The 25112-nt window shown below is 37.2% G+C and overlaps 1 protein-coding gene across 2 annotated transcripts in view; it reads right to left on the bottom strand.

Annotated features, from left to right (window-relative positions):
* Window positions 1-21272, bottom strand: part of LOC102803371 (all trans-polyprenyl-diphosphate synthase PDSS2-like) — a 55600-nt gene extending 34328 nt beyond the window's left edge. The window contains exons 1-2 of one of the 2 annotated variants that reach the window (XM_085505605.1): window positions 20627-21272; window positions 1261-1392 (exon numbers count right to left, since the gene is read on the bottom strand). In XM_085505605.1, the coding sequence (XP_085361731.1) occupies window positions 1261-1392; window positions 20627-21153 (659 nt within the window). In that variant the 5' untranslated portion in view covers window positions 21154-21272. The remainder of the gene's footprint in view (window positions 1-1260; window positions 1393-20626) is intronic. The other variant, XM_085505606.1, reaches the window with a different exon arrangement.
* Window positions 21273-25112: the final 3840 nt, after the last annotated feature.

Genomic DNA, 25112 nt, shown 5'->3' with positions numbered 1-25112 from the left:
CTTTAACGTATCTATTTATATTGTATTGTAATTGTGTTGTGTACGTATATATTTATTGCTTTTTACCAAAAGAAATATTGTAATTTCTAAGGATGCAATAAAATTTGATTATTATTATTATTATGATCTAGGTATTATGGTAGTATTTTATAGGGAGTGGAACAGTACATAGGATCTAGGTATTATGGTAGTATTTTATAGGGAGTGAAACAGTACATAGGATCTAGGTATTATGGTAGTATTTTACAGGGAGTGGAACAGTACATAGGATCTAGGTATTATGGTAGTATTTTATAGGGAGTGAAACAGTACATAGGATCTAGGTATTATGGTAGTATTTTACAGGGAGTGGAACAGTACATAGGATCTAGGTATTATGGTAGTATTTTATAGGGAGTGGAACAGTACATAGGATCTAGGTATTATGGTGGTATTTTATAGGGAGTGGAACAGTACATAGGATCTAGGTATAATGGTAGTATTTTATAGGGAGTGAAACAGTACATAGGATCTAGGTATTATGGTAGTATTTTACAGGGAGTGGAACAGTACATAGGATCTAGGTATTATGGTAGTATTTTATAGGGAGTGAAACAGTACATAGGATCTAGGTATTATGGTAGTATTTTACAGGGAGTGGAACAGTACATAGGATCTAGGTATTATGGTAGTATTTTACAGGGAGTGGAACAGTACATAGGATCTAGGTATTATGGTAGTATTTTATAGGGAGTGAAACAGTACATATGATCTAGGTATTATGGTAGTATTTTACAGGGAGTGGAACAGTACATAGGATCTAGGTATTATGGTAGTATTTTATAGGGAGTGGAACAGTACATAGGATCTAGGTATTATGGTAGTATTTTAAAGGGAGTGGAACAGTACATAGGATCTAGGTATTATGGTTGTATTTTATAGGGAGTGGAACAGTACATAGATTTTAAGTACAGAGGTAATTTAATAAAATTTATTCACCGTTTACTTAATCATTGCGACTCATGAAATCACTGTAAGGAATGTAGTTTTGGATCCCATTAGGTGAATTGTTTGTAGTTAATGCAGTGCAACCAACATTACATCTATGACAAGATCTTGCTCATACACAGATCATAGTACCATATTTGCTCTATTACATAAACAGCTCTAATAGAAGTACATTCAATAGAAAAAAATGTTCTTATGTACTAAATTATTAATTTTTTTTAGAAATTTAAAAACTACCATTGATGCGAAAACATGTTTCCAATTTTTTTTTACCTTGCATATATTCCACTGACAATATTTTGCTGTAACTGATTAGTTGGTGTTGTTGGTCCTGCTGCCTTGGAAACCAATAGTACTATTAATCCACGGGTCTGCATTGTGTTTCTTCCATCATAAATAAATGTCCTACAAAAAAATATCAACTTATTGTGCATTGACAAATGAAACAGAGCAATCTCAACATAATTTAAATTTTCAATGTTCTTTGTTTGCAATGTACCAGATTTATCTTAGGGTGTTTAGTTTGCAATGTACCAGATTTATCTTAGGGTGTCTAGTTTTCAATGTACCAGATTTATCTTGGTGTGCTTAGTTTGCAATGTACCAGATTTATCTTGGTGTGTTTTGATTGCAATGTACATGATTTATCTTGGTGTGCTTAGTTTGCAATGTACCAGATTTCTCTTGGTGTGCTTTGATTGCAATGTACCAGATTTATCTTGGTATGCTTAGTTTGCAATGTACCAGATTTATCTTAGTGTGCTTTGATTGCAATGTACCAGATTTATCTTGGTGTGCTTTGATTGCAATGGTAACTAAACAAAGGCAGCCTGATGGTCGGAATAGCTCTGCTGTCCTTAACTGCCTGTTTGGCCTGTTGTTACAGGATGATGGCCTGCTATTAAATGCATTTGTGAAACCCTTGTATCATTTATAAAGTATCTATGGTATTTGGGTACATAAATAATGATATATTCAACTACCATGGTTCATATAAAATGCTAGAAGTTTAGTGATGAACATGTTTGTTGACATAACACTTCCCAAGTAGATGCAAAATCCTCCTCTGTCAATGAAGACATGTCATTCAACAGCTGACCTTTACTATCCTTAATAGTACATGGCTAAAATGAGAATATGCTACATATTCCTTGCATGCATGAAAGTATGCTAAATCCTATTACCAGTAAATTGAGGATGTGGCAGTTTCCCTGGAAGTAAAATACATTTAATTAGACTCCCAGAATACCGTAAAATCTGTATTAGAAGCCACATCCCTATAGAAGTCTTTTTGAATAATTGAGAACCAAACATTCACAATTTCTCATATGTTTAGTTGCTCCAATAAAAGCCGCATCCCCTCTGTTGCATTGTACCATTTTAATTGAAAGCCGCGGTTTCTAATACAGATTTTACAGTAGTTGTTCTGAACCATCTCAACCTATATATTTTATGAAAGCCCAGCCCATAAATAAAAATTAATGTTATATCAGGCACAACCCCAAGTTAGTTGTTAAATATACATTTTGTATTATTGAGATTTTGAATCGGTATTGTGAAGAAATTGTTATTGTGTTCATTGAAATAAAACACTAGAAAAATATAGGTCAAAATGATTTTGTGTAACTTTTCAGATCTAAATTTGTGTTTTACTAGTTTGGGGTGCCCGTACATTCGGGCATTAAAATCTATAGAATGCATAAATTTATAAAAGTATGCTGAAGACTTATTGTTCCTGTAAATATCATAGTTACATGTATCATTTCATAGTTATATGTTGTAGATAATACATGTATAAAGCTATCATTTCATAGTTATATGTTGTAGATAATACATGTATAAAGCTATAATTTCATAGTTATATGTTGTAGATAATACATGTATAAAGCTATAATTTCATAGTTATATGTTGTAGATAATACATGTATAAAGCTATAATTTCATAGTTATATGTTGTAGATAATACATGTATAAAGCTATAATTTCATAGTTATATGTTGTAGATAATACATGTATAAAGCTATAATTTCATAGTTATATGTTGTAGATAATACATGTATAAAGCTATAATTTCACGTCACGAGCCACGTGACAGAGGTAATGAGGGTGACATCATATTGCCTCCTGATCACTTCTGTTTTTTTTTCTCCACACAGAGACACTAAGCCAACGCTACAGAAAAGTGGGGTGGTCGGGAGGGACCTGGAGTCTATGGTGGGTATGAACTATGAATAGGCGGGTTGAAAACCCCCCTGCCTAAATCAGGTTAGTCAGAATGACTATTTTGAACTGTAGGAAGAGTAGTCAGACCCCGATAGGTGGCGGGTTTCCGAGCGAGCAGAAAAACAAAAAATGGGTGTCCCAGTCCGAGATAATACACTCCATTTACAAGTTAAGACCAATGAAGAAATGGTGTTTTACCTTGCCAGTGTCGTCCCTGGAACAAAAAGCAAAATGCTGAAATGGTGACAGGCTTCGGTTTGCCGAAGCGCTGATGAGAGAAATCTCTTCGCAAAAAAACGTGCTGCCGAGACTGTTTTATCACCTATGTGCAGGGATCCCTGTGGTCGTCCTGGCTTGGTCAGTAACCAAAGTCTGACCCGCTATGATCGGACCCACCCTAAAATGATCCTCTTCAATGGATTGGGCACTCTTAGGTAGTAGTTGATAAAGACATTTTGCAATTTCCAGAAGCCTGGCCTCAGCACATGCTTGAGGGGGGGGGGGGCACCTGACGCAAGAGCTAATGAGTTAGCAATCACATGGACCTCATGCGCTCATACTTGGTGTCTCTGCAGACTCTGTGTCGAGGAAGCCAAACAGTTATAAACTTCCAACACGGTCGCAGTGATCCACCTGGCAATGTGTTGTGTCTTTAGCATGACGTGATTGTCAAAAGTGGCACACCCGTCCGAGAAGGACAAGACCCCTAGCTCAGACCAATGCCTACCTGAGGCGAGGGCTAGTAGGAAGAGGCTGGTCTGCACAGAGTGGACAACACAACCAACGAGTTCCAATAGGGCAGTTCCCTCATTCGGGGTCTTGGCCTCTGATTATGGAAAGCAGTAAACAGTCTCCTAGTAATAGGACAATAGGCTAGCCTTGTTCCCAAAGAATTCTTAATGGTGGGTGACAAGGCCGATCTATAGCCAATGATCGCTGAATAGGACAAGGCCAGTTTGTCAAACAGATGAAAAAATCAGCTACCTGGTCAACAGCAAGATGGCATAGATCAATCTCCCTTCCGCTACACCAATCAGTGTTCACTCACCATTTTGAGTCATAGGCTGCGTTGGTGGAATCCCTGTTCACCCTGGACAGGACGTTGGCAGCCCGCTCAGATAAACCTTCTGTCTGTGAAAGTCTACTGAGAGCCTCTATGCATGTAAGTGATACACTGCTGGACTCATTGATAGTGCGCCATCTGGTTTAAACAGCAGGTCTGATAAGTCCAGAAGCAATACTGGTGTTTTGACTAACATTTCCAACAGTAGTGTAAATCAGGCCTTGGTTGGCCAGTTGGGCACCACCAGCGTCAAAATGCAGGTGTGCTTCTGTAGAAGTTTCTCCAGTATCCGGTGAATTAGTGGGAAGGGAGGAAAGGCATACGCATCCATGTGGGTCCACGGGATAGACAAAGCGTCCATGACCCAGGCTCCTGGAGTCGACAGGATTGTCACATATGTCGGGAGATTGGCATTCAGGGGTGTGGAAAACAGGTCTATCTTTGGGTCGTCCCACAACCGGGCAGAGAAGCAATTCCTCCTGATCCCCCGGGCCGATAAAATTTGACAGCCGGGGGATGATGATCGGGTGAGGATTGTATCCTGGGATTTGCTTTTTGGTGAGAAACCTGATTCGTGTCTTTAGCACAACTTGATTGTCCATAAAGGTGGTACGTTGGGTGCGACCAATGACAATATGCAGGTGTGCACCCGTCAAAGTTCTCTCCGGTGCCCGGTAAACTAGCGAGAAGGGAGGAAAGGCCTACACATCTATGTGGGTCCACGGGGTCAGCAAAGCGACCCTGGCCCAGGCTCCTGAGGTTGACAGGAGTGTTGCGCACATCAGGAGCTTGGCATTCTGGGGTGTGGCAAACCAGCCTATCTTTGGACCGTCCCACAGCTAAAACAGTCTGGAGGCTACCCACTGAGGTATCAGCCCCTCTGTGTTCTGGAGACGAAGCCGCCTCAAAAGGGCATCTACCAGACTGTTCCTCACCCCTCAAAGGTGGTGTACGGTTACAGTACAGTTCTCGCGAAAGCTTTGGCTTTTGTGGCATCATTTTCGCCTACGCATGGCTTCATTGTCACCTCAGCATCGCATCATTGTGGCATCAGCTTCGCGTCATTGAAAATTGAAGCTGTGTTCGCTTTGATTATTTGTGGCATCATCGTGGCCTCAGCTTCGCAGTCTCATGGCATCAGTTTCAACGTATTGTGACATGAGTATGACCTCATTATTTGCACGCAGAAGGGCAGTGGACAAAAACATGTACAGAAGTTCGATATGCAATCGATTTGAAATTCAAGGCGAATAAAATAATATGATCAAGAGTAAAATGACATTTTAAAAAGATATCTTGTTTAATTATTTTAGTTTTGCGAGTATTGGGCACCAAAAACTTTGCGAAGTACATTACAATCGGCAAGGTGACGAGTTTCATATTGACTGCAAGGAAAGCATGATAAATTCAAATCACGCGATGCAATCGTCGTTCGGATACAACACAATTTGCTATATATGAAGTGAAACTGTTCTTGTTATAAAATTACCCTTTTTTCGCTCATTTAATTTGCTGCTAAGAGAACAGATTCCTCATTTCGGTGGTATTTTTCTGTGTTTCGTTTAGTTTTAGCCGATCCCATGTCCGGACTACTAAAACATGCAAAACACACGTACGCCGCCTGGTGCGTCGGCGTCGTCGCCAGTCATCTTGATACAAAGTTCCAAAACAAGTGCGTACATTTCCAACATATGATTGGATGGTTGTGGTGGCGTCGGTCTGGTCAAATTTGACAACCAATTCCCAAAATTAAGTCACGATCAGTGATCTGAGCTCGATCTACTTTAAAAACGTACTTTAAAAGTATTTTCACAAACATATTTTCGAATAAAAACGAGCCACATGCCCTGTAAAAAATCGAATAGCGCTTGACATGCAGGAATAATTTATTGGGCTTCAGAAAAAAACGTGTCCATTTAGTTGTAGCCGTAAATATTTGGTGACCAACCGATGAACAATTTGAAAATCATGATTCACACGGAAGTCCTTCGATACTGAAAATCAACGACCCCAGTCTGGTTTACCTTATTTCCCAACTTGTAAAACTGATTTGTATCTCAGCCCTGTATTTTTTTATTCTTTTTTTGAACTGAGGTCAAATCCCATCCGTTTGTCAAAATATACCGATGTTTTTCAGTGAATAATTGGGAAGCCTGTCACAGCACAAAAAAAAAGACGTTGTCAATCGACGAGATTGGAGATTTTTAGCGCGGAAGTTGCCAACAAATGTCGAAAAACTCGTGAATTTTATGGATTTGAATAAAATAAAGCTAGCGATTGGTGAGACTGGTTAATAATATATCCCACGATGCTCTTCGAATTTTTTAAAATTTTATTTCAAGGCGAGAAATGGATAATTGAAGTTCCATCGATTTCAAGGTGACTGTTTCACCGCGACAACTCTACGCTGTGTTGTAGTTTCACGAGGTAAAAAAATATATATAATAAATAGTACATATTTAATTATTTGGTTTTACAGCCCGCAAATTACGGGACATGATCTCCATGAATTACGATAAATAAATGCTGATTGTGTTGCATAATGGACTTCGGGACCGTTTGGAGAAACCAACAGGGATCGAGTACCACACCTACATTTTCAACCATTTTAGCGCGGAAGTTTCCAACAAGTGTCGAAAACTCGTGAATTTTATGAATTCGAATAAAATAAAGCTAGCGATTGGTAAGACTGGTTAATAATATATCCCCCGATGCTCTTTGATTTTTTTTATTTCAAGGTGAGAAATGGATACTAGTAGTTGAAGTTCCATCGATTTCAAGGCGACTGTTTCACTGCGACAACTCTACGCTCTGTTGTAGTTTCGCGAGGTAAAACAAAAATACAATAAATAGTACTTTAATTATTTGGTTGTACAGCCCGCAAATTACGGGACATGATCCCCATGAATTACGATAAATAAATGCTGAATGTGTTGAATGACGAACGTCGGGACCGTTTGGAGAAAGAAATTATTGGGACACAGTCGGTAGACATTTCAAACAAATGAAATTATTAACGAAAGACGAGATTTTTCTAGGTATTTACGATCATACGGTCATACCAAATATATGAAAAATTGACAAATACACAAAGAGGTGTAATATTAGGTCATTTTTATTTTAGCCTTAGAAATATTTTCTTTCACTCAGTCCATGCGTGGGAATTCTATTTAGCTTCATGGTCCTTCGGCTTGTCTTCTGCTTGGGGGGAAACAACAATAATTATACAAATCGTAAACTCAACACAATCAAGAAAAGAAACCCAGACAACCATGTTGTACTTCTGTTGAAATACATTTTGTAGCACTGCGTCACGTCGGAATATTGCCTAAAATAAAATATTCAATCCCAGCCAAATCTAGGTCAAAGGCATATAATTATAGATAGTTAAAACAAAAAGTATTTGAACTTTTGACGGTTGTTCAACATCTATGCACGGTTACTAAACCGTAAACTAACTGTGATCTATGAAAACCAGAAAATTTTTAGTAGTCCGAATTTTTGCACGCTCCCCTACCTTGGAGGGAGGCATCTGTTACCAGAGTCATAGCTGCGACGAGTGGGTCCAAGAAGACCCCCCTGTCAGAGGTTGGCCAGTGTCGACCCCCAGGGCAGGCTTCCTTCGCTTGGTTCCCGTAGGAGAGCTCGGTGTTGTAGCAACAAACGTACAGGGCAGCTGCGTAATGTGGCCTGGGGAACTATCCTTCGAACCAAGGTCATCATTCCATTGATCCGCATTAGTTCTCGGAGGAACACAACATGCTTGAAATAGCTATACCAAGCCTACCTGTGTGTCAAACTCCATGCTCAGGAACACCAACTGTTGTGTTGGATAGAGATGGGACTTTGTCTGATTTACTAAAGAGCCCAACTGGTGAAGTAAATTCCATGTTAGCCTTACTTGCTTGGCTAATAACCCCTTGTTAGAGTTATGTAATAACCAGTCATCTAGGTACAGATTAATGTGTACCGATGTTTGGTGAAGCAGCAGCACCACCTGTTCCATCCATTCTGGTGGAACGTAGGGGGCTGTGCATAACCCGAAGAAGGGGCACCCGCGATTCAATACTTGGCCCAGCTAGGCCACTCAAAGGCGGGTGCATCGGTGAGGCTAGCCAGTTGAAACGGTGGATGGAGAGAAGTACGCTGAATGGCGTCGCTATGCGGAACCGATCAAGAAGCACTAACTGATTCAGTCTGCCTAGGTCCATAACTGGACGCCTGCAACCTGTAGATTTCGTACTACAAACACATTTGAGTAGAAACCTGGACTTAATGCCGGCTGATCTACCTTGTGTATGGCGCCCTTTTCCAGCAAACTGTCTACTTCCTGTCTGATTGCTTCCACCTTGCGGGAGTCCCCTGGCAGTGCCCCAGGGGTAAATTCCTGAGACCAGTATCGCTCGACGAAATCTGGCTGAATGAAAGTAGGGGGGAAGCGCAACATGTGCCCTGACCCGAAATCCCTGCCCCGAAATAGGAGGCTTGCCTGCCAGCATCCTTGTTGGCATTCAGTGCCCGAGGTCCCAGGGAAGACCCGGTGCAACTTGGCTGAGCCTTGGCTTCACCCAAATCAGTGGGAGAGTAGTGTCTGGGAACGAGAGGTTTCCCGGAAGAGACATGTTTTGAGGGGCCACAGTGGAGACAGCTCGCTCCGACTGCATCTGATCTACCCGGCCTGCCAGGGACACAATTTGCTCCGACAGTCCTTCGACCAAAGCCCTCATCTAAGAGGCAAACCCGGCGGCATGCGAGGACGGATCCATAAAAGGACCTGCAACGAGCCCCATAGGAGGAAAGACCTCCAGGGGCACAGCCTCACTGTAGCCGGTAAAATCGGGTAAACCACCGCATGAAAACACAGACTGTGAGGATGCCCTCCAATAATATCGGTACTTCTACCATCGGGCCTCCTGCTCGACGTCTCAGTACACAAAGTACCGGTAGCCGAGCGCGAGGACTTTCCACTCATGCCAACACCAACTCACTTTAACCGATTTTTACTGGACGCACAACCTTGCTGTGAAAAAACGAGCAACACGGTCAGTGATTTTGCATGGCTCTGTAAAACATCCCAGGCCTCAGAACTCCAGTGAAAAACACACGCCTTCAAGGCAAAAACCCCGAACCCTACAAGCAGCCACGGCAAAAATAGCATTTTGGATGCGATTCTATGCTGGTAAATTCTGACTGCACAGTCACCTAGAAAAACGAGGAGACAAAACCGGCGGTGAGCCTCTGGAGCTGTCATGACATCTATCTATTTGTAAATACATAAAAAAAAAACATAAAATGAACATGACATGCATGAGGGAAGCAAAATACAGTTGGAAAAGGTGACGCAACGAAACCAATAAGTGGTTATGTTACGTCGCTGGGTTTTACTTTCTTTGTTGTGAAAAATGCTACACACAAAGGGGAAATCGACACGAGGGTAAAAAAGACAAACGACAACTAATCCTACCAGCTACAATGTCGGTTACTGCGGCCTGGTAAAAACCCAAGCCAGAAACCAGGACAGGAAAAGGCAGGCCTTCCAGGCAGAGCCGCTAAATTTTCATCCCGAGGTGTGGAGATAAAAATAAAAGTGATTATCCGGCCATAGTGGTGCTGCCATATGGCCTCTAATGATTCATCTTCTAGTGAATTATTCAAGTCATTAACAAACAAATTAAAAAGCATTTGGGCTAATGACACAACCCTGCCTAACACCCATGGTGGGTGGGTGTAATTATATTTTTGAAACGAATGCATGATTTTGTATTTAGATACTAGTACATATTTTTAATGATGTTATAGATTTTCCCATTTATACCATTTTTCATTAAGTAATTTATAGAAAAGCCCCTGTCCCCAGATTTTATTAAATGCTTTTCGAAAGTCTATGAAACATGAATACAATTTTCCCTTTGATTTCAAGTATTTGTTGTCAATAGTTTTCAATACAAATATCTGATCTGTAGTACGATAAGTTGAAAATCAAAAGTATGTTACTCAAAGTTAACAATTTTAACAAAAATTCACAATCAATTGAATATGGAAATTCAATTGAGTAAATATTAAATAGCTATTACATGAACTATTAGTTCACAAGATATTAACAAAAACTCAAAATTAATTAGATATTCAAATTAGCTCAATAATTAAGTTAAAAGTTAATATTGCATAGCACACATCTTATGTTGACAGATCAAGTAAGACTATACTAAAATCTCGGACAGGAAAAAATATGGATGACTGAAACGCAACGTTTTTCTTGGCAATATGTCGTCGCCTTCATTACTTCGATCATGTGGTTCGTGACATGAAGGAAAATCTTGAGGTCATGGGGCTTCCCCTGACCTAGATTTCTCTCTCCATTATTGGCTGAATCGCAGATTAATGCCTACAGTTCAAAATAGTCATTTTGACTGACGGACTCTATGGTGGGTAATTGTACGTAGTGAATATTACCTTATAATATACCTTATTTGGTTGGGGATGGTACACCCATATACAAGGTAAATTGAGTGCATCTGCAATGACCTTTCCCATTTGCCTGCCCTGCCTATATTAATTTTGTGTTAACATGAAACTGATTTTCCAGTTTGGGGGAAGTGGGAAAACAGTTTGTTGGTGTGGGGCTGCATTTAGGATTCAAACAAACAAACTTGCCTCAACTAGTTGTCTACTGTTGTTTACCGCTCCCACACCGAACACTGAGAGCTCGCTTTGACAGTTCCATATTAAGACTGTCAAGATCCACAAATCTCAAGTACCCCTTAACACTACCAGTTTCAATTTCCTGGTTCGAATCCCGGGAATGTGATAACCACAAACTCGGTGGTGAAGGTTTTCAGCCGACACACTTTTTATGGTGTGGCGCCGTCTTCACTGTCAATATCCCCTGTAGCATTAAGCTCACTGATCGTCGCTTTTGTGCTAGGTACTCAATCCTCTCTTTGCTCATTTGTATTACATTTTTTCTCACGGGTGATCTTTTTCTTTTCATATTCGTCTTCGCTAGGCAATGCATTGTGAGGAGCAAGCTATGTAGCCGATGTTGTGTTTTCTACTAAACAGCTGTTTATCTCTGTTCAGTTTTCTGTGATTCATTTTCAGACTCACTTGCCAATAAAAACCTGATTTTAGATGTCTTCGCGGTGAATTTTGACAAAACAATGTAACCAATTCCACTATGAATACAGTGGGCATTCATTTTTACAAAAAAGTAAAATTTGGTATTTTGCTCCGGGAAAACCTTTACTTCTTCCTTAAATATTAAAAGTTAATTTAAATTAATAAAAATGTAACTGTAAGTTAATGGAGTCCTTGGAACATATAGCAATACAAGTGTATACTTATCTGTCTGTGCCATTGATACCTCAAGAACCGTACACATTGATATTTAATGATGCTCTTGATGATGAGCCTAATTCACAGAATTGATTTAGGTTTTGGTTTAAATTCATGCATGATAATTAGCTAATTTTTAGCTGTTACATGACTGCTCCACTGATATCTAGACAAACATTCATTGGATTTTAATAAAACTTGGTTTATAGATGATTTGGGACACTGCAAACTTTATTAGTTTATTTGTTCTTATTCATTACCTAATTTGCATAATAATTTATAATTTTTTGGCTTTGATATCTGAGGTTCTAATCACATTTCAACGAAACTTGGTACATAAATTGTCTGACATTGTGCAGACCTTATTAGTTTTACATTAAAATCAGTTCATTTAATTACCTTGTGAGCATAAACAACACATTGAAATTTGGTTTACATGCACTCATGCATGCATGAAAATCATGAAAATTATCTAATTATTATGAGCCAATTTCTGATTAAAATCGTGGGAGCAGTGTTTTGGAATGAATTAGACTGAAAACCACAGATGTAAAATCAAATTTCTGTTCTCTAGGTATTATAAACTTTAATAATGTAGCTCACATTGTTTTCATTTTGTGAATCTCAAATAGCAGACAAATTGTTTGATCTTAAATCTTTAGTTACTAATTAACAGCACTTCATCATTGGTACTTTGATTGTTATATAATTGTTGCCTTAAATGAATGTAAATCAGGATTTTTTTCAGGATTGTCCACCATCAACTAGGACCCATCGGCAGATTACTTTCCCATTACAAACAAATTTTGTTTTTAGTAACCATTGAAATACTTTGATAAATGAAATTGGCAAAAGTCTTTACATGAAGGAAAGACTGATAAACGTATCTGTGCCAATATCTGAAACTATCAAATAAAATAACTTGTTCACATTTGCAAATTGCCCAGATCTCAAAAACAAAGACACAAACAGTATCACTCAGATTTTCTTGTCATTGCAGTCATGCCCTGATTATATATGGCAGAGATATTTCAGTTTAAGAACTGCTGGGTACCACCAAGTTTGGCAGAATTGCTGGAAATCGCAAGTCTGATATTCTTCAATGCCTGTTTTGGACATGCCTGCAATTGTGCACATTATACTGTCAACCACGTCAAGAATGTTGAAAACTGAAAAATAGTGCCCAATGCATCACCACATAAACTTAATCGTACTGGAGCATTTTGGTGATATTTACTCATGGGTTTCTAAATTACTCACCAGCATCAAGATTGCAGTGGTTGACCTTGATAGAAAACTTTTTCTGACAATCCACGGAAAGTGTGCTTTGCAACAGCATGTATGATCTTGATAGACCACATCCATCCATGCATTCAAAAGTAGACATTCAAATTATGCTCCACCTAGCAAAACAGGGCCATGAAATAACTTGAAAACGCTGATAATCATTCTGAACATTTTATAATATATTAATTACCAGTATTGTTCATTTGGATTTGAATCAGTAAATAAACAAAAATGTATGAATGTTTCTTTTAACATATTTTCTGAATGTAACATTTTCAGTTTAGCCATTTTAGAAATGAGGATTTGCAAGGATATTTAACAAATTCAATCCAATTGACCAAATAATCATGCTCAGATTGATTTCTATTGGCTTATGAAGAGGTTCCTACATTGGCCCAAATTAAATATCACTAAAGACAATTGCAGGAAATAATTTAGTCTACAATTGCAATTATATAAGATCATAAACTGTCTATTTGTGAAGGTTTTGTCCATGAAAGTCAGAATGTACAAACAGAAAATGCACAAATATACTAACAATGAATATTATCAGGGTCAACTGACTTAGACCTTTAAAGACATGTACATACTCTCTGTATAAATTGCCTATGTTGTTTCATTTTTAGATTTAGCATTTAGAAACAGTTTTTAGTTGTTCCTTTTTATGCTTTCTCAATTATACTGTTATGCTAGTTGAACTATTCACTGGATTTTAAATTAGGCTATATTCACTGATAAGTAAATTTTTTTATGTAGACAACAATAGAACTCACTTTGCCAAATTTGTAAATGGCCCAAACATCAAAATACATAAAATCACATTCGTCCCAAGTCGATTCGCCCCACAAGTTAATTTGTCCCAAAGTCGATTCGTCCCACAAGTCGATTCGTCCCACAAGTTGATTCGTCCCACAAGTTGATTCGTCAGATTTAAAGTTAGCCCACTACTAACTCGCCAAATAAGCACAAAAAATCCAAACAACAAACTGTTCACGTGCACGTCATGCACTGGACTGCGTAATTGTTCTTTACGACATTTTGTTTTTGCCGACATTGGGTTATACCACGGTTAAAGAGTTAAATCTGGATTAAAACTTTTCCTCTCTCTTCCCCTACTTTCTTCCATGGAAGTTGTATATATTTATAAGATAAATAAAATATTAGAACTAATCACACCAACTTTTTCGGACATATTTGAACGTAAAAATAAAATATGAAAATTACAGACAATGATACATGGGAATATTTATCACATGAAAAATACACTATTAACAACAAGCAACGACTAGTTTTATTCAATACCATGGTTGACAGCCAATGCGTGAACAAAATCTAATAATCGGTAAAATCAGTAAAACACACCTTTGACAATCAAAGAATGCTTAGAAAGAACTCCCTGGTGCTGAGAGTAATGGAGACACATTTATTTTAAAATTATTTTTTCTTTTAAAACGAGAAGCTTGGCAACTATTTTTTGTCTGCTGAGATGCATAACATGAAAAAAATGTAATTCACATTATCAAAATCTATAATACATACAGAAAATACAATTGATTTTTCATTCGTGGTCTTTAGTCTAATTAGTTCCAGAGTACAGGATTTTTTGGGATATTAGAAATGGGCTAATAATAATAATCAATATGCATGTCTGTGGATTACCTCAATGAACCAAATGAATTATTATATAAATTAAACAATTATTATGCATAGATTTAGGTCTGTATATTGTTTCAGGGTGCAATAAACAAAGTTTCATTATAATGTGATGATCAATCCTAACTAAACTAGTAGAAAGCTGAAAATTATTATGCAAATTAGGTAATTATTATAGGTGTATACAACCCTAAAACTAATTTGATCATCATATAATGTTAGGGTACATATGCACCAAGATTCACTGAATTAAGATAAGTACTGTCACAAACCATTTATGTACAAAGTTTCATTTCATGTGATTAGAACCCCAAATTATGATTTATCATGCAAATTAGGTAATTAATATGATCTGATTCTAACTCAAAACTGAGCGGGTCTGTGCATTGTTCTGGAGCATCAATCATGTATTAAGTTTCATTGAAATGGAATAATTAGTACATGTGATATCAGTGTAAAAGCTGAAAATTGGCTAATTATGCAAATTAGGTGATTAATATGCACTGATTTTAACCTAAAACTAATCAGGTCTGTGCATTGTCCTAGAACATCTATGTACCAAGATTCATTGAAATGGAATAATTCATACTTGCGATATCAGTGCAAAAAATTAACTAATTATGCAAATTAGTTGATTAATATGCACACATTTTTACTTAAAATTAATCAGGTCTTTCGATTGTTCTAGAGCATCTATGTACCAAGTTTCATTCATTATTGTAGGATCTTTATTAACTGATACAGACTGTACATGGCCATCGGCCCAAAACAGTAAATACAAAATATTTAAATTATTTACAATATTTCAGTGGCTTCCCTCCTAAGTTTCATAGCATTAAATACAAATGCAGCTAAACGCTGTAGAAGTACATCATTTTGAGTTTTCAGTAATTCGATAAATTTATTTACAGTTGGTGGGGTGCAGTAGTAGTGTGGGATATAGAGACATCTAATGTGGTTATAAAAATTACAAACTAATAAAAAATGGAACTCGTTTTCAATAGAATTCGTATTGCAAAAGCTCGCACGTACGTTGATCTGTTTCAAGATGACCTCTATCTTTTTCAATTCGTAAACAATGTGATGAACATCATAGCCGAGATAGTGATTGCATATGGGTTCGAATATGAACAGAAAACAAATATCTTTCTGGTTCTATGGTAGTTTTAAATTGACAGTATTAAAGTATCTAACTTGTCTAAAGTACACAAGTCATTCCGCCATACCAAAGAAAGATACTGTTTGAATCGTTCCACAAATGTATTCATAAAAACATTAACATTTCCAACTTCTTGTGCATGCCAAGCTTCATTCATATTACAAATGGAAAGTAAATTTTGGATGTCACTGATCCAAGTGTGTTTTGTTCTGGTTCCCGACCTTTCGATATTGTATAGCATATTGTAACATTTCTTGGGGTACCTTGAATTTGGCATGGAAATTAATTTTGCCCAATATTTAAGCAGTGTTTTGCTGAGTACAGATAGATAGGATATCTCCCACATTCTCCTAGAATACTACTATTTGGTGATCTATTTGAAACACCAAGAAACATTCTACAGGCAAGATATTGAACTCGTTCTAGACATTTACACTCTCTAAAACCCCAGATTTCCGCCCCTTACGTTAGTATTGGTAATATCATTGTATCAAAGACCTTAAAATAGGTTATGTAGGATAGAGGGCGTAAGCAGTTCAGAGCTTTAAATAAACAAAATAAAGTTTTTTTCGCTTGCTGTGCCAATAGTTTTGTTGCCATTGACCAGTGTAGTCTACAGGAGAACATAATTCCAAGATATTTGTAGTATTTCTGTAGTACTTTTCGTTCCTTGATAAATGTCCCCCATCCTTGAAAACAATAATTTTGGTCTTCTCCAAGTTTACAGACATACTCCAGCGCTCACAATACAATTCTAGTTTATCTAATAACCACTGGAGTCCGACAACTGAATCTGATACAATTGCAACGTCATCCGCAAATAGAAGACAGAATAATTCAATTAAATCAGGGGATAATTGAACACCGTGGTGCTCCGAATTATTCAGCTCAAAAGTTTAAACGTACATTAAGAATTGACGTAAAAATTTTTCCAAAAATATCAAGTAGTGAAATTGCCCTATAGTTCCCTTGACCAACCCTCGACCCCTTTTTATATATAGGTATAATGATTGCATTTGACCAGTCAGTTGGTATTTCGCCAGAATCAAAGATCTTATTAAACAAGACGTGTAGATATGGCAATAGTATATTTACAGAAGATTTAAAATACTCGCCAGGCAGGTCCTGGTGATTTATCATTCTTGAGCCATTTGATGCTCTCAATCATTTCTATTTCAGTAATTGGACCATTTATTAATATGTCCCAGTCAATTTCATTTGCATAACTATATTCATTCACAGACTCTAAGTAACTTAACAGTTTGCTCTGATAGACTAATTCATTACTTATAGGTGCACAAGAAAAGAGTTTTTCAAAGTAGTCATGCCATTGGTTTGTTTGTATGGCAGGTGGGATATTATTAATGATTGTACTATTGCACCGAATTGTTGACTAAAACAGCTTAGAACTTGTTTGAGGTGACATAAGGTTAGCTCTTTGGTTTTCCAAGTATTCACATTTTTTGTTCCTGCATATATTTTTGAATTCATTGCGAACAACCTGGTATTCGCGTAAATGGTGTACATTATTTGTTTGGCGGAATCTTCACAATTGCACGGTTTTCCACCCAGACACATTTTTTCAGAGTACCGACTTTATCAGGGATTTGAACTTTTTCATTCTGCCTGCTGCAGCATGGCAAAATAAAGGTCAAAGGCAAATGGTCAGACTCCACCCGAGTAGCAATAGAAAAATTTAGCACCTTATAAAACAATGACGATGAGACGAGAACATAGTCAACAGTGCTTGTCCCATTGTGTGTGATGCAGGTGTAGTCTCCTACACCTTTATCACTCCCCATTCTACCGTTTAGCATATGAATACTAAAAGTACAGCAGAGATCTAGAAGTGAACGACCAAATAGATTAATTTCTTTATCTTTTGATATACGTGGTACTTGGAAAAAATCTTCCACATAGCCATCCGAACTGTCTACCACAAATTGGGAATTATCATCTAAAATGTGATCAATTTCATTTGCGGTTCGCCCGTTAAAATCACCGCCGATAATAATATGAACATCTGGGAGGCTTGTCAAAATATTTGTTAATTCAAACTCTAACAAATTGATACCGTTGTTAGTGTCCAAACTGTGATAGACGGTGGATGTTTGTGGCGGAATATAAACACGACAATAGAGGACATCTTTCTCTGTATTGAACAGTTGTCCTTTGAATAATAAAATAACACAATCATGTAATGTTACATGTATACGTTTAACGTAGCTAGATATGCAGTCCTTAACTAATACACATACTCCCCCCGCAAATCAGCCACGTTTTGGTGATCTTGGTCTTGAAATGCCGAAAAGAGTGTAACCAGGAAACTGGGCATTATATTGGTCATGGTTTTCGACCCATGTTTCTATAATAGTGAAATTATGTCATAATTATAGATAAAATTAATAAATTCGGATGAATTTAGTTTATTTACCAAACCTCTAATATTCCATGATACGAATTTCAATTGCTTCAAACCATGGCCGTTTTCCTATTCTTTAGAGGATCCCGGATTGATATTATTGGCTAACATTGTTTGTAGGCGAGTTCATTGTCCGGATCTAGTCGACATCAAAAGTTCATTCACCGTCCCAATGTGGCGTGGGTCATTTTGTTGCTGAAAATAATCTACGGTATTGTCATCACTGATCACGCCCAATTTGCCATTTTTGTAGTATCTCTTGCGTCCTTGTTTTCTCAGATTAGCCAGACATCTACGCTGCCGTTTGGTTTTGTCACTACCAATTCCAATTCAGTCTACTTTCAGATCAGCGCGTGCCGACAGTGCTAATAGTTTGTCTTCGAAATGATCAAGTTTCATTGGAAAGTAATGAAGTAATAGTACTTGAAATATTAAAAGCTGAAAATTGATTAATTATGCAAATTAGGTAATTAATATTTCACATATCTGTCTGTGCATCGTCCTATGTATCTATGTAAGTTTCATTGAAATGTGATGATTAGTACCTGAGATATCAGTGAAAAAGCCGAAAATTGACTAATACTTATGCAAATTAGGTTAATTATATGCATAGATTTTCATCCACATCTGTGCATTAGTCCAGAGCATCTATGTACCAAGTTTCATCAAAATCTAATGAATGAATCTTTAGATATCAGTGGAAAAGTCAAGGAACAGCTAAAAATTAGCTAATTATCACGCAAATCAGGTAATTAATATGCATGGATTTCAACCAAAACTTAATCAAATCTGCGCATTAGCCCAAAGCATCTACACACCAAGTTTCATTAAAAACCAACATACGGTTCATGAGATATCAGTGGAACGAACAGACACACACACACACATACAGACAGGGTAACTGCAAAAACTCCCATTGTGTGCTTCGCACACGGGAGTCAATAAAATGAAAGTGAGAAGTAGCGAATGGTGGAATGCTCAAAAGAAATTGAAATGCAAGTTACATCTGTTACCTACATGTATAATTCATAGCATTCATACAAATGCATGCAACGTAGAAGATATTAGTTAATAAATACAAATACACCATACACGCAACGTGGAGTTATTAGTTGTTGCCGATAGTTAGCATGTCAGTAACAGCACTAGTTGGTCGACCCTGCAACGTAAACCGACAAGACATAGCATATTTAACAGCACGGCAATGTCTTGACACACAAACATAAAAATTGATCCTGCTCAAGATCGTAATACTGACCAAAAATTTAAAAAAATGGGACGAATGTGAATTGGGACGAATGTGAAATGGGACGAATCAACTGTGAATTGTCATTACAGACTGTACATGTAGCTATTACACTGATGAAAGGTACACGATGTACTCTGAATTTACCCAAAAAAATTCCCACTTTCCAATCTGGAAGTAATATCAATAAATTCATTATTATGGATAATACTAACCATCCTAAACTAATTAGACATGTGACACAGTATCTGAAAATGTATTTTGAAAAACACAAACTGCATTAATTTTTACTGCCTTATGGGTTTTTTTTTCTGGCTTGTTACCTTTCTTTTATCACTTTCACCCTATAATGAATTTGTAATTTCATTACGATGTAATAAAACTTTATTATCATTATCATTTTTAATGAACAATGAATATATTGGCCCATTTCCGGCCTGGCACACATCACCCTCTTGTCCACTTCTTTCATAGGTCGACTTTTCTTGTATTCAATCACAAGGCACGCTACCAATATATCTGAAATTATCTTTTCACAACAACAACAACAACAACAGGGGGACGGTCGATTCATCCCAAATCACATTCGTCCCAAGGCGATTTGTCCCACAAGTCGATTCGTCTCAAGTCGATTCGTCCCACAAGTTAATTCGTCCCAAAGTCGATTCGTCCCACAAGTTGATTCGTCCCAAAGTCGATTCGTCCCACAAGTCGATCGATTCGTCAGATTTAAGGTTAGCCCACTACTAACTCGCCAAATAAACACAAAAAATCCAAACAACGAACTGTTCACGTACACGTCATGCACTGGCATGCGTAATTGTTCATTATACCATTTTGTTTTTGCCGACGTTATAAACAAATACACCGTACACGCAAGGTAGAGTTATTAGTTAATAAATACAAATACACCGTACATGCAACGTACAAGTTATTAGTCAATAAATACAAATACACCGTACACGCAACGTGGAGTTATTAGTTAGCGTGTCAGTAACAGTTGGCATAGAAATTGACCCTGCTCAAAATCGTAACGCTGACCAAAAGTAAAAAAAAAATGGACGAATGTGAAATGGAACGAATGTGAATTGGGACAAATCGACTTGTGGGACGAATGTGAATTGGGACGAATCGACTTGTGGGACGAATGTGAATTGAGATGAATCGACTTGTGGGACGAATGTGTTGGGACGAATGTGAATTGGGACGAATTGACTGTGAATCCAACAACAACAACAACAACAAACATACCTGGCAGTTTTCAACAATGGGTGATTGGTGCCTACAAGTTTTCTGACTTGAAGAGCAACATTAGAAAGTTCATCACTAAGAAGACATCGTAGACTCATGAACGATGTAGGGTACCCAACCAACTTTTCTGCTTCGGATACCGCTTTACTCCATGCACTGTGCTCCGGCGACCCAAAACCCAAAAAACTAATATCGCGATGTATATGCCACAGTGAGGAAGTACGTGACCTCGGGTCGTTGACCTTTATGCCACCTCCATTCGACAGTACGGTCGAGTAATAGCGTCTTTTAGCTAATTCCGATGTAGTACCACCATTTATATATGCTGAATATGAATGACTATACTCCTTGCAAAACGAAAAAGCACAGTTCGATAGTGGAGGAGACCCACGTTTTAAAACATCAGGAGACAAATTGTTTGTGAAATCGACCGCTGAAAATGCTGCAAACGTTCGGTTATGTGTACGTTGTAGTAGTAAGTTACGCCATGACCTCCAGTATTTGGTCACTATAAAAACACCCTTCATCTTGTAACGGTGGGTTTCTGATTAAGAAAAAATCATTGAAACCAGCGAATCTTTCACATCCCACATACTCTTTAGTCGAGTAATTCAATCAGCACACCAGCTTGCGCATGGCGACCTCCGGAAGTGACGTGTATTAGGGATTCCCTTCATTCTTAAATCGAGGCTACATTTTCTACGGATACCCTTTTGGACCCCATTAGCTACTGGTGATCGAGGGGTTCTCCTATATTTATTGACACCCCTTTGCCAAATTGTCACATATGTCAACATACAGAATGTTCAGCAAGACCATTCATGCATTACAGGTGAGGTAAAGTAAAAAAAATCAGACTCGTTAATTCATCAGAGTCTTTACCACTGAACACGGTTGCTTTTTTAGTACATTGAACTTTGAAACCCAAATGGCACTAAATGACTTTGTTCTGGGTCACCAGAACAAGGTACCAGATAATTAACACTGTGACACTGTGTATGGGTGATATACAGCTGTGACACAGACCAATACAATGTATGTGATGTATGGGTGATATCAGAGGTACATTACTTGGGGTTCGCAAGTAGCGTGACATGATACCAAGATCCTGATTCAGAATCTTGCTCTTGCATGTTTTCAGTGTTCACAACTCAGAACAATGTGTATGCGAACAATATAACTGATTAGAAGATCTATATTTTCTGTACATTTTTGATGTTTTACATTTTTTCACTATGATAGTGGTAAGACATGTTTTATTGTTTCATTACAAACCTTGAACATTCATACATGTATGTCTGGAATATCACCTGGTCCTGATGCTATAACTCCATACCATCACTAATACTTAGTATCGATCAAGAAACTTTTCAACCAGATCTTATCAAGTTTCCAATTGAGTGGAACAGTAGTTATCTAGTACTGCATAAAGCTTGGAATATTACAGATGTTAACAACTATAGGGAAATTGCCCTATCAAATTTTTTTAATATTATTCTCAACAACAGGCTACAATTATATTTGGACAACCAAAACTATATTTAAAATGGGCAGTTCGGTTTTCGGAAGAACCATCGTACAACTGACAGTATTTTCATAAAATCACTCATTAATAAATATACCAATAAGTGGAATAAAGCATATCTACATGCTTGTTTTGTCGACCTGCAAAAGGCTTTTGATAGTGTTTGGTGGGAAGGCATGTTGTTTAAACTACTGAAAGCAGGAGTCAGAGGTAAACTCTTCCACTTGATGAGATCAATGTACTCTACCAAGAAATATGCAATCAAAACAACACATGGTTGCACTGATAGATTTCTGTCATCAACTGCTGTAAAACTTCACATTAAGGCGTTCAAGTAATATTGCTTCTAGAGCTGAACTTGGAAGTTATCCTGTTATTACTGAAATATGTGCACAATTAATTAAATACAAGAAAAGAATTGAAAACAACACTGACAATTGCAGTCACTTAGTACATTGTGCTTACATCTCAGAAACCAAAATCAAAAGTAATACATGGGCAACAACTGTAAATAAATTAAAAGAAATCTATGTTGAAAATGTTTGGCTACCAACAGTCCAAACAACCCAAAACAATAAATTACGTACATACACTCAGTTTAAACCTACATATGAATTTGAACCATATTTGAATCAAGTAAAAAATGTACAACATAGAATCAGCTTCACCAATTTTAGTATATCTGCACATACACTACCAATTGAAAAACATAGATATCAAGGGATACGTCCAGAGGAAAGAAAGACAAAGTACCAACTTTGTTGTAATAATGAGGCTATTGGCAATGAAATCCATGCACTTTTAGACTGTATCCATACTGGAATATCAAATGCTTGTACCGAATTTCTGAATACAGTTAGCATTTATAATGAAAGTATCCTTACACTAACAAAACAACAAATGTTTGCAGAAATTTCAAGTTCAAGAGATGGGTTCATTGCCAATAGTTCTAGTAAATTTATTGACAGCAAGTAATTTTACTTAGACTTTAGTCTTTTATGTATTTTCTTTTGTTTTGTGTGTGTACTTGTGTTTTATTATATTTAATGTCTTTTGACCACAGATAATGTACCTAAATATATTATTTAGTGTCAAATAAAATATACTATACTATGGTCGGAGCAGGACATGTTTTTGAACGCTCCTGATCTCAGCCAACTGGCTAGTCTTTTGCTGCCTTTGTGAGTACAGTGCTTGTTTTTCAACGCTACCACATTTTGTATATAGTATCACTGATTGTGTGTCAGTATTTCTTATTCAGTTTTGTTGGTTATTTTCTTGTTTTTGAAGACGTTTTCCTTGTTTGATTGTGAGTCGAAGCGAACAGCGACCAAGATGGTGGCCGTTCAAACAAAGGCTTCGTCCACACCTGCTGCATCCCGGCTCTTTGAACTTGAAAACTCTGAAGGTGAGCCATCGAAATTTTGGAAAATGCTGCGCCAAATGGGTAATGAAAATACACATAACACTGATAACACTAATGACTCGGTAATAATAAACTACTAAATCCATCCTCTGAGTATAACATAAATAAAAGTGATTTAGACGATGAAATAAACTCTGAAATATATCGATTGGAACACCATTTGGATAATAACACTGAACTCGACAGACCAATTCTAGAAAGCGAAATTATAAAAGCGATCAAACAGTTAAAAAATAACAAGGCGTCAGCGGAAGATGGGATCTCAAATGAAATAATAAAAAATGGCCAACCTTATCTGTTAAACACAGTACATAAATTGTTTAATATAATATATAACAAAAGCATATTTCCAGAATCCTGGAGTTCTGGTTTAATAGTTCCAATTTTTAAATCCGGTGCGAAATCAAACCCTGCAAACTATAGGGGCATAGCAATATCGAGCTGTCTCGGGAAACTTTTCTCAAGTATACTCAACGAAAGAATAACAGGATTTCTGGACAAAAACAACATTCGTTCTAATAACCAGTTTGGATTTAAAAAAGGCTGCCGCACAACCGATAATCTTGTCATTCTTAAAACAATAATAACAAAGTACCTGTACCATAGCGATCACACCAAAACAACAAAGGAGTGTAACAATAAATTGCAAACAAAGAAACCAAACAAATTATATGCATGTTTTGTCGATCTAAGGAAAGCAACATCTTTTACATCAAAAGTAGGAGTAAAACAAGGTTGTCCTACACTATTCAACCTGTTTATTAACGACATTCCAAGAATCTTCGGCTCACCGACATGTTACCCTCCCACTTTAAAAGATAGTAAAATTAGCAGTCTTCTATTTGTCGATGATATAGTGATTTTATCAGAAAATAAGACCGGCTTACAAAATTGTTTAGATAATTTATCCACCTACACAAAACAATAGAGACTATCGGTCAACACCGAAAAAACTAAAATTATGGTTTTCAACAAATCGAATAGACTATTAGAAGATAACATATTTTTCTATGAAAGCAAAGAAATTGATATTGTTAAAAAAATCAATTATCTTGGTATCACTTTAAGCCCGAATGGGAAATTCAAAGAAGCCATAAAAATATAAAACGTAAAGGTCAAAAGGCCATGTTCTCTTTAATTGGGAAACTACGACAAAATCCTAATATAAATATAAAAACATTGATGTCCCTATTCCATAGGCTCGTAAGACCTATTCTGACATATGGCAGTGATATATGGGGCCATGAGAGTTCTTATAAATCGGAAGTTGAAGATATCCATTTACATTTCTGCAGATTTATTCTCGGTATCAAGAGAAACACTCCCATAATGGCAATATACGGAGAATTGGGTGAATATCTGCTACATTTATTTATACAAAAACAAATGATCAAATACTACAACCGCGCAATAACCTCACCTAACGTACTAATTAAAGAAGCAGCAATACTAAACAAGCAAATGAACACTAAATGGTATATCGCAATAACGACACAATTAAACAACATCAATGAAAGTGACAAAATTAATTTGGA

Source organism: Saccoglossus kowalevskii, chromosome 11, assembly GCF_978046115.1.
Source record: "Saccoglossus kowalevskii chromosome 11, keSacKowa6.1, whole genome shotgun sequence".
NCBI lineage: Eukaryota > Metazoa > Hemichordata > Enteropneusta > Harrimaniidae > Saccoglossus > Saccoglossus kowalevskii.
This window is presented reverse-complemented; position numbering and strand designations above follow the sequence as displayed.